This window comes from Myxine glutinosa, chromosome 3, assembly GCF_964187855.1.
Source record: "Myxine glutinosa chromosome 3, kmMyxGlut1.1, whole genome shotgun sequence".
Taxonomy (NCBI): Eukaryota; Metazoa; Chordata; class Myxini; order Myxiniformes; family Myxinidae; genus Myxine; species Myxine glutinosa.
This window is the reverse complement of record NC_136263.1, coordinates 160181375-160198546: the sequence shown is the minus strand read 5'-3', so window position 1 is coordinate 160198546 and position 17172 is coordinate 160181375. Positions and strand designations below refer to the sequence as shown.

The following is a 17172-nucleotide window of genomic DNA, read 5'->3' as shown; positions in this document are numbered from 1 at the left end:
CAAATACGTTGAGCAGAGGACCTGTCTGCTAGCACAGGGAGGACTGTTTATGATCACACGGTGTCTTTCATGAAGAGTAGGTGAGTTATCACCAGCACCCTGATCAAACTGCAAAGTCCTGCCACCTTCGTTTGATCGCAAGGCCTGGCCAGCCCGTTCCTAACAGAGTTGGGATAGAACCCCCATTCCCCAGCCCCTCCCCAATCCCCCACACCAATCTCACAAGAATGTGGAAATAATTTGACTATTAAACAATAGTAACATTGGTGGCCTCTTGTAGGGAATCTTGTTTACATCCAAAGTGGACACTGCATGAAACTAAAGTTGCAAACCAACTTTAATGGATGATGCCCACTGATAACATGTAACCAAGTGCTACCTGCCACACGGTCGGGTTCTCGGCGACTCAGCTCACACCCCTCATAGCCTTTGCTAGTGGGGAGGGTGACTGTGACACCCTGCCAGGACTAGAAACAACCCTTGACAAAGGGTGGATGAGCTTCTGAAGGGAGCCAATGGCCGTCAAGTAAGGAAATGGTGTCTCCTAAAAAACACCCATCCAGTTTTGACCGGTTCAAGTCATACCAAATACTTTTAAAATGGTACATGCTGCTTCCTTGCTTGAAAAGGATAGAGCATGGACAATCCCCATTGGTTGGCATCCATGGGGAGGAGGAAATTCCTCCTGAGTATATGCCCCATTGAGTGTGGTGAGAAAAGAGGCACCATTGTTATGACGTTGCTGGTACCCAGAGTATCTCAGGAAGTGACGGCACTTCTCGCTAGCTCAGTTGTTGGTGTGTGTGTGTGTGTGTGTGTGTGTGTGTGTGTGTGTGTGTGTGTGTGTGTGTGTGTGTGTGTGTGTGTGTGTGTGTGTGTGTGTGTGTGTGTGTGTGTGTGTGTGTGTGTGTGTGTGTGTGTGTGTCACCTCCATTACGAGCCTTAGACCACGCATAAAAATGGAAACAAAAAACATTTGCCAGGAGTCGTGCTTTGAAAAATCTTATAATCCCATTTTTACTCCAACCCATCTTTTTCACCATTTCAGAGGACTGTCGATTTCCTCTGGGTATGCAAGACGGGTCGATCCCTGATATTTCCATAACTGCATCGAGTCAGTGGTACCCATCTACTGCACCCTGGTATGCCAGGTATGTATGCACCTGTCGGCTTTGCTCCACCTGGACCGTCAAACGCACCATTCTCATCCACACCATTTGCAGTAACTCTTCTGAATGTGGCAAAGCCCTCATTATATGTTTTAATATGGGATAGGCATGCTGTGCATGCAATAAACTATGTCGGTAACTGCAACTATTTAAACTTTTCATAAGCCATAAATTTGCATTGGATTTTCATAAATTGCTGGATGCAGTCGATACCAATTATACTTTAGGAATACAAAAAACTGCATTCATAAATCAAAGTAGGTCACTGCTTTCCGAAACATTACAGTTGATCCTTGTTAAACCATCCCTGAGGTACCGTGAACCGAAATAGCTAATGATGGCCGACTGAGGTGATTTATATGAAGCATTTTCTCCGAGGTAATGATATAGGTCTTCCAAAGATATATAACCACCTTTAGAGGCCATTTTCCCCCGCAAAGCGGGGGTTGGCCTTTTTCGGGAACCGTGGTTGTTGTTGTTTTTCGGTCCCCTTTTTGAAGCAATGTTTTACGGCCGGATGCCCTTCCTGACGCCAACCCTTTTTGCCGCCTTTAACGACAAACAGGGAATTACCAGTGAACTGGTACTCAATTAGCCGACCTCGGAAGGATGACAGGCTGAGTCAACCCCCCTGGCGTTAATTCAGCGAACGACCGGGATTCGAACCCAGGATCCTTGGATCCTAAGCCGGCACCCTAGCCGCTAGCCCAACACCAGGGTGAATGTGGCAAAGCCCTCATTATATGTTTTAATATGGGATAGGCATGCTGTGCATGCAATAAACTATGTCGGTAACTGCAACTATTTAAACTTTTCATAAGATGATCTTCTTCCAAACTATTCTATTCAACTATTCAACTATTCTTCCAAAGATGATCGACAAAAATAACTTGGCAGTATTAAAAATGAAAATTTACTTATGTAATGTCAACATTTAATACTAAAATCAGATCAGTTGTTGTTTTTGCCATAAAACAAATGTAAATGGACATGCAAATAGCATACATGTGCATGGGGTAAATAACTGTGCTTCCACATTGTCTTTAGATTGGAGACCGAAAGAGGTGATGGGGCCTGGTGCTCAGCCGGTCTCTTGCGGCAGGGTGTCAAAGAGTTCCTGCAAGTGTCCCTAGGTTCTCTGCACCTGGTTACTGCTCTGGCAACTCAGGGCCGTTTTGCCCATGGACGTGGTCGTGAATTTGCTCGCCAATTTCGTCTGAACTACACCCGTAATGGGCAGCGCTGGATGCCATGGCGAGACCACAGTGATAACCAGGTACCTTTGCAGTTTATGACATCAGATGTTTGAAGAAATCACTGATTTTGGAGTAACCTTTTTTTCCCCTTTCAACCTGTCATGGTCTTCAAGTTTGCATGAGCATCTCACATCCATATTCACCACCCTTTTTATGACCAGCTCACCTTATCCCCTCATCATTTGGCCTTTAACTTTTCTTTGAATGACACCAATATTGGCGTTACTTTTTCCATTTTGATCATGCTGGGTAATTTGTGTCCTTCCAGTCTAATAATATCAATGTTAATGATTGCAAAATCCAGTCTAATAATGGCCTCAACTCTCCAAAATTCTTTCATCATCACCATGCTTTCAAATTATCATGTGGTTGTCTGGTCAACAGGTTGCTGTGACGTCTTTACTTTTAGTCTCACAAATCGATGCTACCCAATTATTCTGTTTTATTCTTTCGTAGACAATTGGGCTGGCAGAATAGCACAGGGGTACGCACACTTGCATCTATGCTGTCTAGCCTGTGTCCCCCTCCTAAATGGAAAGTGTTGGGGAGTGGGGTAAAGAAGAAGAAGAAGAAGGAAAGTAATCAAGCCTGTGACAGTTTAGAAGGATTTACTTGCCTCCTTCAACTTGCTGTCTCCCGAATTGCATCAGCAATTGATGAACTGTACCCGAATTGAGAACTGTACCCCTTGCGTCGTTTCATTTATCCCAGTCGTTGTGTCCTTTCCAATCATTGATTTAGCGTAGCGCGATTTGGCCAACGTTCGGGTGGAATCGGGTGAGTTGGGGAAGAATCGGGGGAACTGTTAGGTCGCGGCAATACCACCGCTCGGTAAATAACATCTAATCCGCGATCCGTAACAATTGCCCGAAAGGTGCCCGAATTGAATCAGCCCTGGTGTTGGGCTAGCGGCTAGGGTGCCGGCTTAGGATCCTAGGATCCTGGGTTCGAATCCCGGTCAATCGCTGAATTAACGCCAGGGGGGTTGACTCAGCCTGTCATCCTTCCGAGGTCGGCAAATTGAGTACCAGTTCACTGGTAATTCCCTGCTTGTCGTTAAAGGCGGCAAAAAGGGTTGGCGTCAGGAAGGGCATCCGGCCGTAAAACATTGCTTCAAAAAGGGGACCGAAAAACAACAACAACCACAGTTCCCGAAAAAGGCCAACCCCCGCTTGCGGGGAAAAAATGGCCTCTAAAGGTTTTTTTTTTCTTTTTTTTTTTTTCTTTCTTCAACTCACGGAAAGCCCAAGCAAAACACGTAGTTTGACACCATCTCAAACTGATGTGCATGATGCAGGAGAGAAAACATGGTCGACCCCAACCCGCTGCCTCACCCCCGGGGCTTAATGTGGAGTAGAGCCTTGTTGGAAGCACGTTATTGGCTCGTAGCTATGAGGAGAAGGGTTCGCATGGCATTCGGGGAAGTCAATCAGTCGATTCTTACTGTGTTTTTTTTTATGTTGAAGGCTCCAGGCACGGACTGTATAGCCCTCATCGATGCCTTAAATAAAAGAGAAGAAAAGTGTATGGTGTTTGTTTGCAAGAAATAGAGGTTGAAGTTAGCTGTAGTTTTAATAAGACAGAAAGTAAGACCAGCAATCCTGACACGAAGAGTGTAAGATGGTTCCGGGCACCACTTTAACGCTCCTAAGTCAGGACGGTTGTGTCTATTTCATGTACTCATTTGGTTGCCTTGTGGTTCAAGCTCATGTGACTTTAGACCCTCTTGGTACTGTAGAAGATCGGTCCTCATTATCTGGTCCTTGATGGGCTCTGGGTCCTGGTTGTGCTCTTCCCGCCAGCCCTCAGTCTGCCGCCGTAGCCGAGGGCAGTCAAGTTTTCTGTTTCAGCGCCATCGCCACCCCCCACCACTATTTTATTTTTAAACTCTTACCTTTTTGTTTTCTTGCTGTGCTTATCCTGCCCCCACCTCCCTTTGGGATTGATGGACGGTTCGTGTTTGTGCCGTACTGGTGTCGACCTACATCAGACTCGTGTCGCATGAACGGCCCATCCTGTTGCTTTCATTTATTACACACTTTTATTTAAATGAATCTAAAATTTTTTTTGTTTGTCCCGTTTCAAAATTTTGAGCCATTCGTTTTCTCGGTTCCATGCGTCCTTGAGAGCTGAAATTTGGCCCACGGTCCTCTTTTCTGGTATATTTTCATCTATCAAAATGTAATTAAAAAAAGAAGAAGTGTGTAGCCTTAAAACATGCATTTTCGTTTACTTGTTTATTTTGTTAACAAAAAAATTATTGTTTGGAATGCGATAAATATTTTTCGATAAATGTCGATGAAGCTCTTGTGACTTGTGCTTGTGCTCTTCTTCTGCTCCAATCAGCTCATCTGATCATGTGCTTGTTAAAGTGGACATCTCTCTGGCCATTCTCAGAGAGCCTCCTCAACGTCGACGAGTCTGGCATTTCACTCTGGCCAACTGGCACGGTCTTGAAGCAGCCATCAATCATCTGGACTGGTCTCCCATCTCCACCGCCTCTGACATGAACTCATCCTGGGAATTCTTCCAAAGTAAATTGCTCTCTCTCGTGCACAGATTGATCCCATCTCGTCTTCAGTTGTCATACCCTTCCTCCCGTCCATGGTACACTGAATCTTGTGGCAAGGCTGTTGCCCTGAAACAACTTGCCTTCGCCTCCTGGAAGGCAAATCCAAGGGAAGGAAATCTCATTTCCTTTCACAAAGTCCGAAACAAGTGTGTGTCCACCCTCAGGAGAGCAAGGAAACCCCATCTCTCCACTCTCAAGACAGAACTCTCTTATCTGTCTCCCTCTTCCAAATCCTGGTGGCGTCTGGTCAAATCTGTTTCTGGTGTTTGTTTCCCCTCCATCCCCTCCCTTACCTCAAACGGCTACACAGCTGACTCCGCACATGAAAAGGCTGAATGTCTCAACTCTGTGTTTGCCTCAAAATCTTGTGTCCCAAACCCATCCCCTCTCTGTACCGACCATACCCAGTCGTACCCAGCTACTCCTGGACTCTGTGTCCTTCTCTCCTGACAAGGCAGAGAAGTTTCTGTCAATCCTCCACTATGATTATGCAACTGAACCAGACGGCATCAGCCCACGGGTCCTAAAATCCTGCTCTGCCGCTCTTTCACTGCCTCTCTCTGTTTTCTTCACCCTCTCTTTTGCTCAAGGTCATCTGCCGTCAGCTTGGAAATCAGCCAACATCACCGCTTTGCACAAAAAATGTGCAAAAACAGATCCTTGCAACTACAGACCAATCAGCCTTCTCCCAATTATCAGCAAAGTCATGGAATCCATCATTGCTTCGGATATCAAATCTTTCCTCTTCTCCAATGGCTTGATCTCTGATCATCAATTTGGTTTCAGACCAGGTCACTCTACTCTGGACATGCTGCTTCTGCCGTCTCAACAATGGATGGAGGTCCTCAATGCCAAACAGGAAATTAGAGCTGTCTCCCTTGACATATCTCGTGCCTTCGATACGGTCTGGCACCCCACTCTGCTCACCAAACTCTCCTCCTATGGTATCCATGGAAATCTCTATGCATGGCTTGCAGACTTCCTCTCTGGTCATCGTCAACATGTGGCCCTGAATGGATTTCTCTCATCTCCCCTTCCTGTTCAGGCTGGAGTTCTCCAAGGCAGTGTTCTGGGCCCTGTGCTTTTTCTGGTCTTCATCAATGATCTCTCTTACTCTTGAAAATCCTCTCTATCTCTTTGCTGATGACTCCACTCTCTGCCATTCCATTCCTCATACCTCAGATCGACAGTCTGCAGCCTCCTCACTCTCAGCAGACCTGGACAAAATCACAGACTGGTCAAACAAGTAGAACATGTCTTTCAATCCTGACAAATCTCACACTCTTACTATTTCTCTCCGTAAAGACCGACTGGACAACCCTCCCATCTACTTTCTGAACAATCCTCTCCAAGAAGTTCTGTCACTCAAGCTTTTGGGTCGCACTATCTGCCATGATCTTTCCTGGGAAAACCACATTTCCAATCTGGCCTCCAAAGCCAGTCGCCGACTGGGCATCCTCCGTCGTGTGAAGTCCTTCCTTGGCACACCTGAGCTCCTCACCACATACAATGCTTTCATCCGCAGCTCTATGGAATACTGTTCTCCCTTCTGGGCTGGTGCTCCTGCCTCACACCTAGCTCGTCTTCACACTGTTGAAACCAAAGCTTTCAGAATCATGGGAATCTCCCGCGATGAAGCTAACTCCAATGGCCTTTCATTCACTCACTGCAGGCAGGTTGGTGGTCTTTGTCTTCTCCCGACTCCTATCTGGCCTAGCTTCTCCCAGCTCCATCTGTGCTCTGTCCCCCAAATATTCCTACAGGTCGCACAAGATCTGCCAGCAACCCTCTTCTGGTGAAACTGCCAAAATCAAGACTCTCTGCTCAACTTCACTCTTTCATTCCTCTTTTCTCCCGCCTCTGGAACAAATTCTCTCACTCTCTTCAACCCCACTCCACCCTCCAGGTCTTTAAAACAGCTGTTCACCACCATCTCTTGTCTTCCCCCATCCAAAACTTTGATCTTGTCTACCCCCATTAATTCACCCCAGATCCACTTTTTTGAAATACTGACTTCTTTCTTTCCTGGAAGTTCTAGCATTGTCCATGTGTTTTATACCTTCCCCCCTCCCCTTCCCATGCCTCCTCCCCCCAAGCCCTCTCCCTCCAACAGATCTTCCGTTGTCCCTGTTCTCTGCTGTTGTACTTGTGTGCTTCCCTCTCTCTCCCCATCTTGTCTCCCGCTCCCTTTATTGTATGTTTTGTGTGTCCGTTTTTTTTTTGGGATTGATGTTAGTTCTTACACGAGCTTCGGTCTTGTATACAAAAAAGAAAAAGAAAAAAAATAGGCACCTCAAGGCAGTGTCTTGAGCCCATTCTTGTTCCTTATCTTCATCACCGATCTTCCTGATTCCTGGAAAATCCTGCCAATCTTTTGCTGATGATTCCGATTATGGGGGATGGGTTTATTACCCACACATGAAGTGAAAAGTGTGGTTAAGCAAGTGGTTCACTTTGTCTCTGTCTGTCTACAAACATCACTTGATGATCGAGGAACAACTTACTTTCAATTGAATGTTATATTTTGAACACAAATTGGAACATGAATCAGAAAAATATCTTGAAGTTTACCAGTTCTTTTGGCTATGAATTCGTCCCGAAGGGACATGCGCACAGAGTGAGATAATTTTTAGTCTGCCTGTCTGGCAGTCAAACAAAATTGACAATCATTCCAAACAGGAACCTTACTGTTTTTATGGACCTCATAAAGGACATAAACGACAGGCACGAAGAACTAATGTAACGTGTTAAATTAAGGTGGTGTAAAAGACGCTGAATCAACGGTGGTAAACTTCTGAATACTTTTTTTCTACAACTTCTAAAATCTTAATTGTATTTCAATTGTTTAATTTATTTCAATCAGAATTTTATTTCAAACTATTTACTTGAACACTGCAGAACACAAATCACCTTTTTGGCACTTTAAAACCCTTCCATTTCTTGGTATTGTTTTTAGTATGTATAGTCAAGGCCTGTGGAAGAGCTGGAACACAAAAAGGATCAGGACACTACTTAACAAAATGAACATTAGGATAGGTTTTAGCTCTTTCACGAGCCTCGATTCAGTACACAAGAAAAAAAAATAGATGGAGACGGACAAACAAGAGAAGCAGGTAATGATGAGGGGCAGGGGAGAACACAAGTGTTGAACAAGATGGATACAGAAGCAAAATTTTGGATGGAGTGGGGGAGTGATTTAAGGAGTGTACAAAATATCATGGTTATGGGTGGGGGATGATTTGAGATTGTGGAGATCAGCTGTTCAAGATCAAGACCTTGAAGGAAGAATGAGATTGAAGAGTGTGTGGAAGTTGGTTCCACAGGTGGGGGAAAAAAAAGAGGACTAAATGAGTGGAGGTGAGTAGTGGTCTGGATTTTGGGAGTTTCACTAGGAGGGGGTTGCTCGTGCACTGTTTGCATCCTGCAAATACCTTGGTAGTGCGTGCAGGACAAAGCACGGAGAGGGCATAGGGTGCAAGACCAGAAAGGAGGAGGAAGAAGACAAAAGACCACTGACCTGTCATTGATGGTGAAATGATAGGCCCATAGACTTGACTTCATCGTGAGAGATTCCAATGATCTTGAAGGCCTTGGCTTCCACAGCGTCAAGCTAAGCAGGATGTGATGCAGGGGCGCCAGCCCAGGGCGGAGAGAAGTGCTCTATCAAGCTGCGGATGAAATCTTTGGTGGATAGGAGCTCAGGTGTGCCAAGAAAGGACCTTGCATGACGGAAGAAGCCCAGGCTGGCTTTGGAGGCCAACTTTGGAAGGTGGCTTACCCAAGAGAGATCATGGCTGAGTGACAGACCCAAGAGTTTGAGTGACAGAACTTCTTTGAGAGGGTTGTTGAGAAAGGAGATAGGAGGGTTTGTAGTATGGTCCTCAGAGAGAGAGAGAGACAGAGAGAGAAAGAGTGCGTGTGCATGTGTGTGTGTTTTCTCAGGGTTAAGACATATTCCAAAAACTTGGTAGTTTTTTATTTTGTCAAGGCCTGAGGAGAGAGAAGAGGCTGCTGCCTGCTTGACTGCCTGTCTGTCAGAATGATTAGGGATGTCATGTATCCTGGAGCAGTTGGGTACATGAGGGTAGGTGTATAGAGTGAGGGGTTGGGTACACAAGATCTGGACGCAACGCAGAATTAAAACATTCGGCCTTCTCCTGAGCAGAGTTGGCCATGTTGCCATTGGAAGTGAGGGAGGGAATGGAGGGAGGAACATTCTCCAGGGATAGACTTAACATGGCGCCGCCAGGTCTTTGAAGATCAAGGAGACAGGTTTGAGAATTCATCCTTGAGGTTGACCAGATGTTGTTTTCTGGCTTTCTCAAGAGTGGACGCACACTTGTTCCAGTCTTTGTGGAATGATCTAGTGTTGCCTTCAGTTGGATTTGCCTTTTAGGAAGAGAAGGCTTATTGTTTGAAGGCAACTGCCTCAACACAGGATTTTGTGTACTCGGGGTGAGAGGATAGGTATGATAACTGCAGCTGAGATGGTATAACTCTGTACACAAGGGAAAGCAAACTTGTGTGGAAGGATTCACAGGCAGTATTAATATCAGGAGAGATGGAAATGAAGGTCCAGTCTTGATATGTGGGCAGCCTGCAGTCTCTGCCAGTCAGCTTGTCTGACCTGCCAGATTATATTGTGCTGAGGTGGCTCTCTGAGAATAGCCAGAGAGATGTTGACTCTCACAATCACATGAAGAGACAAATCCATTGCAGAAGAAGAGGAGCAGGAGACATTTGTGTTAAAATTCGTCATTGCCGAGTCCAGAAGGGAGGGTGTGCCATTGGGAGAAATTCTGGTTGGAAAATTCACTGATTGGGTGAGGCCCATGAAGTCCTTCATTGGGTGAGGCTGGTTGAAGAAGTACCAACACCCTGCCAATTGGCAAGGTGACAGTTGAAATCACCAAATATGAGGAAGAAAGAGTTGGGATGAGTGGTTACAAGATGGTCCACGTTGGCAGAGAGGGAGATGTAAATAGAGTCGCCCCTGTTAGGAGGGGATGGATGCAGCACATCGACAAACAGGAGGTGGTTGCAGAGAAGAAGGTGCAGCCGAAGGTACTCCTGGAGGTTAGAAGGGGGAAGGGTGGTACAATGGTACATGGACAGTGGGAATTGGAAATTCCTGGCACAAACTGAAACTCTTGGCCTGTTGAACCGAAAAGGACAATGACAAAAAACCTATTGCACCCGGAAAGATACCTGGAAAGAGATACCCGGAAAAGGGGTAAAAAGGGGTAGAGAGATACCCGGAAAAGACAAAATATTCCTCTGTTCTCAGGTGTGAAATAGACAGGGTTAATGAGGCTGTGAGTATCATGGAGTGAGGTGACGACAGAGCGGGATTGGTTGAGTACATGTGGTGTTGGCAGAAAACGCCGAGTTGAGACATTCCACCTTGTCTCCATTAAAATGAGGGGATAGAGGGGGGGAGCATATACTGGAACATACACCAGGAACAATGACCAAGCACACGTACACAGTACAGGGCAGTAGCAAAGCATAGAAAGAACATGAACATCCCATATAGTATAGCATTACTGCTATGGAAATGAATATGTAGAAGGAATACAAGAATTATTCCAAGGTATAAATCATGATAAAAGTGGAGACTGGGCCCTAGGAGAAGCCAACTCGAGAATACAGTAGTTTGTAAGTTCGTAAAGGGTAATGGTATTTGGAAATGATGGACGTATCGACACGACGTGGAATTCTGTCTAACTTGTGGTTGTGGCATCATAACTTTACTGATGACGACATAAAGAAAATTAACGTGAGCAATGAGGTGGAATTGAAAATATCTAGATTGTCACCACTATCATTATCATTTCCATGTAGGTTATCCAAGGGAACAATGATGCATACACTGCCGTCCTCAAAGGCCTCCAGCCACCTGTGGTGGCTCGTGCTTTGCGCTTCCTACCATTTACTGAACGACCCACCACTGTCTGCATGCGTGTTGAACTATTTGGTTGTACCTGGGAAGGTAAGTTGCAATGGAAATTATCTTTTTGTTTGTCATGCTGACCAGCCAATACATGAACAGGGATGTACAGTGGCCTGCTAAAGTATTCACCCCCTCCAAAGTTTTCACATTTTAAGCCACCTGAGCTTATTTCATGTTGCGTTCAAATCAAACTTAAAATATAGAGTCTCCCCAAACTACTCCAAAGCGATAAAGCTAAAAATTGCAGATAAAATGTGAATTACTTAGATTAACAGATAAAGTCAGATGATTCTCAGTTGTACAAGTATTCAAATCCTTTGCCTAATTAACCCCAAATCGCTTCAGGAGCAAATTATTTGTTTAAAATGTTACAAAATAAGTGTAATAGGTTTCACCTGTTTGTAATTAGTGGTTTTACTTAGAAATTACTCTCCCCCACTTATCTAAGGAGTTTTAAGGTGCAACTCACTTGCCCAATCAACAACACAAACATGAAAACCAAGGAGCTTTCCAAAGAAGTCAGACATAAAGTGGTGGAGAAGCACCGTTCAGGAGAGGGTTATAAGAAGATTTGAAAATCACTCATTATCCCTTTGAGTATGGTGAAATCCATCATTAAGAAGTGGAAGACGTATCATACCACCCAGACTCTACCCAGATCAGGTCGCCCATCCAAATTCAGCAGCCAAGCAAGCAGGAAACTGGTTCGGGATGTCACTGTAAATCCACAATGACTGAAAAATCTAGAAGGCTCTATGTCTGAGATGGGGGTCAGTGTCCATTGATAAACTTGAAGATTGAAGTACATCGACGATCCTGATCAAACTTGGCAGAATTAGAGCAATTTCCACATGAAAAATGGGCAAATATTTCACCATCTCACAGTGAAAAGCTGTTAGAGATCTACTCAAAAAACTCATAGCAGTCATTGCTGCAAAAGTGCTTCCACCAGGGACTGACCTAAGGGGCTGATATGAATACCTTTACAACCAGTGAATTTTGATTTATACATGTCTTTTGGAAGTATTATTTACTTGTAACCTCCTTCAACTGTTTGAACAATGTTTAGTTTGATCTCTCCAGTTAGGAATTTTAAAAAGTTTATTTGGAAAAATTGTTTCTACATAATTCGTAATTAATGTCCAACTATAAATGGCTATAAATAGCCTGGTGTTGGGCTAGCGGCTAGGGTGCCAGCTTAGGATCCCAGGATCCTGGGTTCGAATCCCGGTCGATCGCTGAATTAACGCCAGGGGGGTTGATTCAGCCTGTCATCCTTCTGAGGTCGGCTAATTGAGTACCAGTTCACTGGTAATTCCCTGCTTGTCGTAAAAGGCGACAAAAAGGGTTCGCGGCAGGAAGGGCATCCGGCCGTAAAACATTGCTTCAAAAAGGGGACCAAAAAAAACAAAAAACAACAACAACCACGGTCCCCGAAAAAGGCCAACCCCTGCTTTGCGGGGAAAAATGGCCTCTAAAGGTGGTTTTTTATTTATTTTTATAAATGGCTGAGGTGTGCATGTGCTTCTAAGTTGTTTTTGCCTGTTATCCCCACATGGGTGGGCCTCAGGGGATGGAATGGAGATCTACCGGAGCTTTCTGATGTGGAATGTGAAACACCGAAACGATCGTCATGACCTCCTGGGTTGAATGAATGATCGTTTTATGGCCATTTTCCCCGCTAGAGCGGGGGTTAGCCTTGAGGGCCCCATGACAATCATGGTTCCCTGTTTGAGGCAATGTTTTTATGGCCGGATGCCCTTCCTGACGCCAACCGTTAGTCGCCTCTTACGATGCGCAGGGATACGGTGTACCTATTCTAAATCGGGGTACACACCGTGATCATTCATCCCAGCAAGCTGGTACTCAATTTGCCGACCTTGGTAGGATGACAGGCTGAGTCAACCCCCCTTACCTGGCATTAATTCAGCGATCGATCTGGATTCGAACCCAGGATCCTAGGATCCCGAGCCGGCACCCTAACCGCTAAGCCAACACCAACACCATGGTAAACAACATACTGGCACTAAAATAAAAAACCAACAAATAAAACGCTGACGATTTCAAAGGAGATACAGAAGAGAGGTAAATAAAATACCTTTTTGCAACAACAGTGATTCAGATGGAGTTAACGTGTACATGTTTATTCTTAACTTGCCATTTGTCATGCCTTGTGTATATTCTACTGCAATAAAAATTGATTCTGAAAATAAACAGATTGTTAGGGGAAAAATGAAGTTTGTTAAAGGAAAAAACACTGTTCAGCAATAAAAGCAATATTTACCATTAAGGATGAATGTTAAGCAAACAATTGTGAAAGCAATATTTACCAAGGATCCTGGGTTGATTAGGCTAATTGGCTACTGAAGGAACTGCGCTCCAACGCAAGTCGAAAGAATTGACGCGACCAAAGACGGAATTCGTCCGAGTTGCTTTATTGAAACAAAACAGCTCAGGTATTCTGACAAGCCCGTTTATCGGGCAGCAATATATATACACATTTATGTCGGGAAGTTTGCCCGGCAAAAGCTATACCGGGCATGCCCGGGTGTCAAGGGCGAGCCTTGGAAAGGCGAGTCTGGACCTGCCCGGGCGTGTTTGGCTGCGGCCTGGCAAGTCGAGGCTGGGCGTGCCCGGGCGCTCTGGACGAGCACTGGAAAGGCGATAGCGGGCATGCCCGGACGCTCTGGGCGAGCCCTGGAAAGGCGATAGCGGGCATGCCCGGACGCTCTGGGCGTGCCCTGGCAAGTCGAGGCTGGGCGTGCCCGGGCGCTCTGGGCGAGCCCTGGAAAGGCGATAGCGGGCATGCCCGGACGCTCTGGGCGAGCCCTGGAAAGGCGATAGCGGGCATGCCCGGACGCTCTGGGCGAGCCCTGGAAAGGCGATAGCGGGCATGCCCGGACGCTCTGGGCGAGCCCTGGAAAGGCGAGAGCGGGCATGCCCGGGAAAGACGAGACCGGGCGTGCCCGGGAGGTTTGGGCGTGCCCGGGAACAGTGAGTCCGGGCATGCCCAGGAGAGGCGCGTCTGGCCGTGTTCTGGCCGGTGCAAGGCGATTGTGTGCATCCAGCGGTAACCGCTACACTACAAAGAATCTTGAAGAATTCCCTTGTTTTAAACACATGCCATGTTGAGGTGTATCGAGTAGCTTAATTGGTCATGGCATGGCGTTCTAAAATAAATAACAAAATAAATAACAAAAACAATGATAACATTTTAAATAATCACCCACTCCAGCCCCACCCCCAACCCTCTTCCCTGGCCCAAGCACATCTGGGCCTGGTGAAAGGCAACCTAATGGTCTAACGGTACATCAGGCAGGTATTCTGCAATAATTACGTCAAGTCTCCTCGGGCAATGATGGCATTGCCTTTCTATGGCTGATACACACGGGTAAGTGTGTGGTATAGACGGGGGTCGCCACTCCTCTCCGTCTCGCTGCTGGTTGTTGGAGAATTCACCCTCTTCCGCCCGTGCTGGTGGAGTCGACTGGACTCTCATCCACCAGATGTGCAGAGCCTTGCTACAAGGTCGTTAACAGCAATGAAAATTTATTCCAATGGACCAACGGGCACACTTGTTCATCTAAATGTGGCATTATTGGTAGTCGTTGAATGCTTTTGCAAGCCACTGTATTGTGAAAAAGCAGCCTCAATTTAAATATGAGATTGTTGCTTCGTCATTTCATTTTTCAAACTAGAACGGCACTCAGTAGCGAGCATACCTCCACCTGGTGAACATTTTACGTTTTGTATATCAGAGTAGACCAGAAAATCACAATACAGAATGACAGTTAATCAAAATCAATCACAGGAATCACCATAGGTCCAGTCTTTCATTCTCTGATCTACCCCTCGTTCTTGGCCATATCACTTGATGGTGAAGAATCACTTAATAAATTCTACTAGCTGGATTCGGATATGGATCTTCACCAAAATTGAATCAATTCTTCCTCGTCACACACCCAACCGGTCCACCAAGTTTCGTCCAAATCCGTCCACAACTTTTTGAGAGATCCTGCTATGTATCGTTTTTGGCCCGATCTCCCAATGGTGAAGAATCACTTTAAAATTATAGTAGCCGGATCCGAATCTTCACCAAAATGTAATCATTTCGTCCTTGTCACATTCGCTACATCTCTGCCAAATTTCGTCCGAATCCGTCCACAACTTTATAAGATATTTTGTTCACAAACGGACAAACGCACAGGGGCCAAATCCACCTTTGGTGGCATATTGTAGTAAACCGCAGTCATGGAATTTGTGCTGAAGTGTGCTGTTGTAAACCAGCCTTGGAATATATAAGACTAGCAGAAGTACCCGGCATTGCCGGGCGGGGGAGGGGAGGGGAGGGGAGGGGAATGGGGGGGAGGGGAGGGGAGGGGAATGGGGGGGGGGGGGGAATGGGGGGGAGGGGAACGGGGGGGAGGGGAGGGGAACGGGGGGGAGGGGAGAAGAGTGGGAGGGGAGGGGAAGAGGGGGGGATGGGGAGGGTGAGGGAGGGGAGGAGGGGAGGGGAGGGGAGGGGGGGGGGGATGGGGAGGGGAGAGGGGAGGGGGGGGATGGGGAGGGGGGGGGACCCGGCAGAAGTACCCGGCATTGCTGGGTGGGGGAGGGGAGGGAGGGGGGAGGGGAGGGGATGGGAACGGGGAAGGGGAGGGGAACGGGGGGGGGGAGGGGAGAAGAGGGGAGGGGGAGGGAAGGGGAGGGGGTGGAATGGAGGGGGGAGGGGAGAAGGGTAGGGTGGAGGGGGAAGGGAAGGGGGGACGGAGGGGGGAGGGGGAAGGTGGAGGGAAGGGGATGGCAAGTCAACAATGACGTTGCAGTTCTCATGGTCGGAGAGCAGCACAACAATCGGACATAGTCCTGCATATTCGCAACAGCACAAAGCGGATTTTGGAGACTCACCGATCCTGTGACGTCCTCCAGTACCGGCGTTGCCGGGCGGGGGAAGGGAGACCCATACATTCCCAACCCGTACATTCGCCCTCTCGACTCAAGCTCACTCGGATAAAAGCCTCGCACAAATTACACCGTGAAGGCCCAATGGTCATGTCTATGCCACAAATCACGGGCGGACTGAATTGAAAATATATAGAACGCTCATACTCAGTGAAAAGTGAAAGGACAGACCAAGGACGTGTTGCACAAAGCCGCCGTGTCACCATCTTTGTCAGCACGACTCGACCAACTCGCTTCGCGGATCTCGTTTTGTGCGGCAATAAACTGCTCCAATCGGTTACGGAAGGGTTGTGGAAAGACGTTTCACAGCTGTTTCAAAGACATTTAATTCATATTGCACAAAATCGATACAAAAGACGATCGCATAAAAGGTGAAAAAACGTGTGACGTGTGACGGGATGGAACATCACGTGATCGCTCTGAGCGAATCAGTCTGGCGGCGGGAATGGAACATCACGTGATCGCTCTGAGCGAATCAGTGAGCTGCTCTGGAACCGGCTGAGATTAGCGGGTACTTCGCTGAAATGCGCTGAGGTAAATATGAATAAAAAATATGGATCGTCAAATATTTTGAGTTCGGCCATGTTCGTCCCAGGCTCAATGGCCATGTCTATGTCAAATATCAAGCACGTAAGCCTCTCCGTTTAGGAGTCTATCGGTAACATTACACACACACACACACAAACTGTGTTTTATATATATATATATGTCAAATCCACAGGGATTTGACACCTTCTTGATGATGGAAATTTATTTTTGAACGTGTACGTGCATTTCTGCAGATGGTTTGACTTCGTACTCTATTCCATTTGGCCACGTGATGCCAATTGCAGGAGAAACGAGTTTGGAACTTAATGATTTCACATATGATGGACGTGTGTCAAATGGGTAAGAACTTGAGAAGGTGGAGATGAAGATAAACTGTAGAATGACGACGATGTATCTGAAATGCAGCGACCCGATAAATGGATGCCAATCTACTGATCCCAAGTGCAATGAGAGTATTGAGTGAACACAAAGTGATCTTTCCCGAAGCACAATATTGGGTGAAAAACCTTGTGTGAGAGAGGAAATCGAGGATGCTGCACATGAAACTTAGCTTTTTGTGTACATAGTCGAGGCTCGTGGAAGAGCTGGTGCACTGGACGGATCAGGATGTAACAGGACAAAAACAGAATGCAAAATGAACAGTAGAGAGAGGGGGAAACAGCAACAGCGAGACCACCGACTTGTCTGCGATGGGGAAGTGATAGGCCCATAGAC

At 46.5% G+C, this 17172-nt stretch overlaps 1 protein-coding gene across 2 annotated transcripts in view; it reads left to right on the top strand.

Moving 5' to 3' along the window:
- LOC137423093 (discoidin domain-containing receptor 2) overlaps positions 1-17172 on the top strand; it is a 77639-nt gene that overhangs the window by 19396 nt on the left and 41071 nt on the right. For both annotated transcript variants that reach the window (XM_068109898.2, XM_068109899.2), the window contains exons 3-6: positions 1049-1151; positions 2217-2445; positions 10842-10989; positions 16692-16797. In XM_068109898.2, the coding sequence (XP_067965999.2) occupies positions 1049-1151; positions 2217-2445; positions 10842-10989; positions 16692-16797 (586 nt within the window). The remainder of the gene's footprint in view (positions 1-1048; positions 1152-2216; positions 2446-10841; positions 10990-16691; positions 16798-17172) is intronic.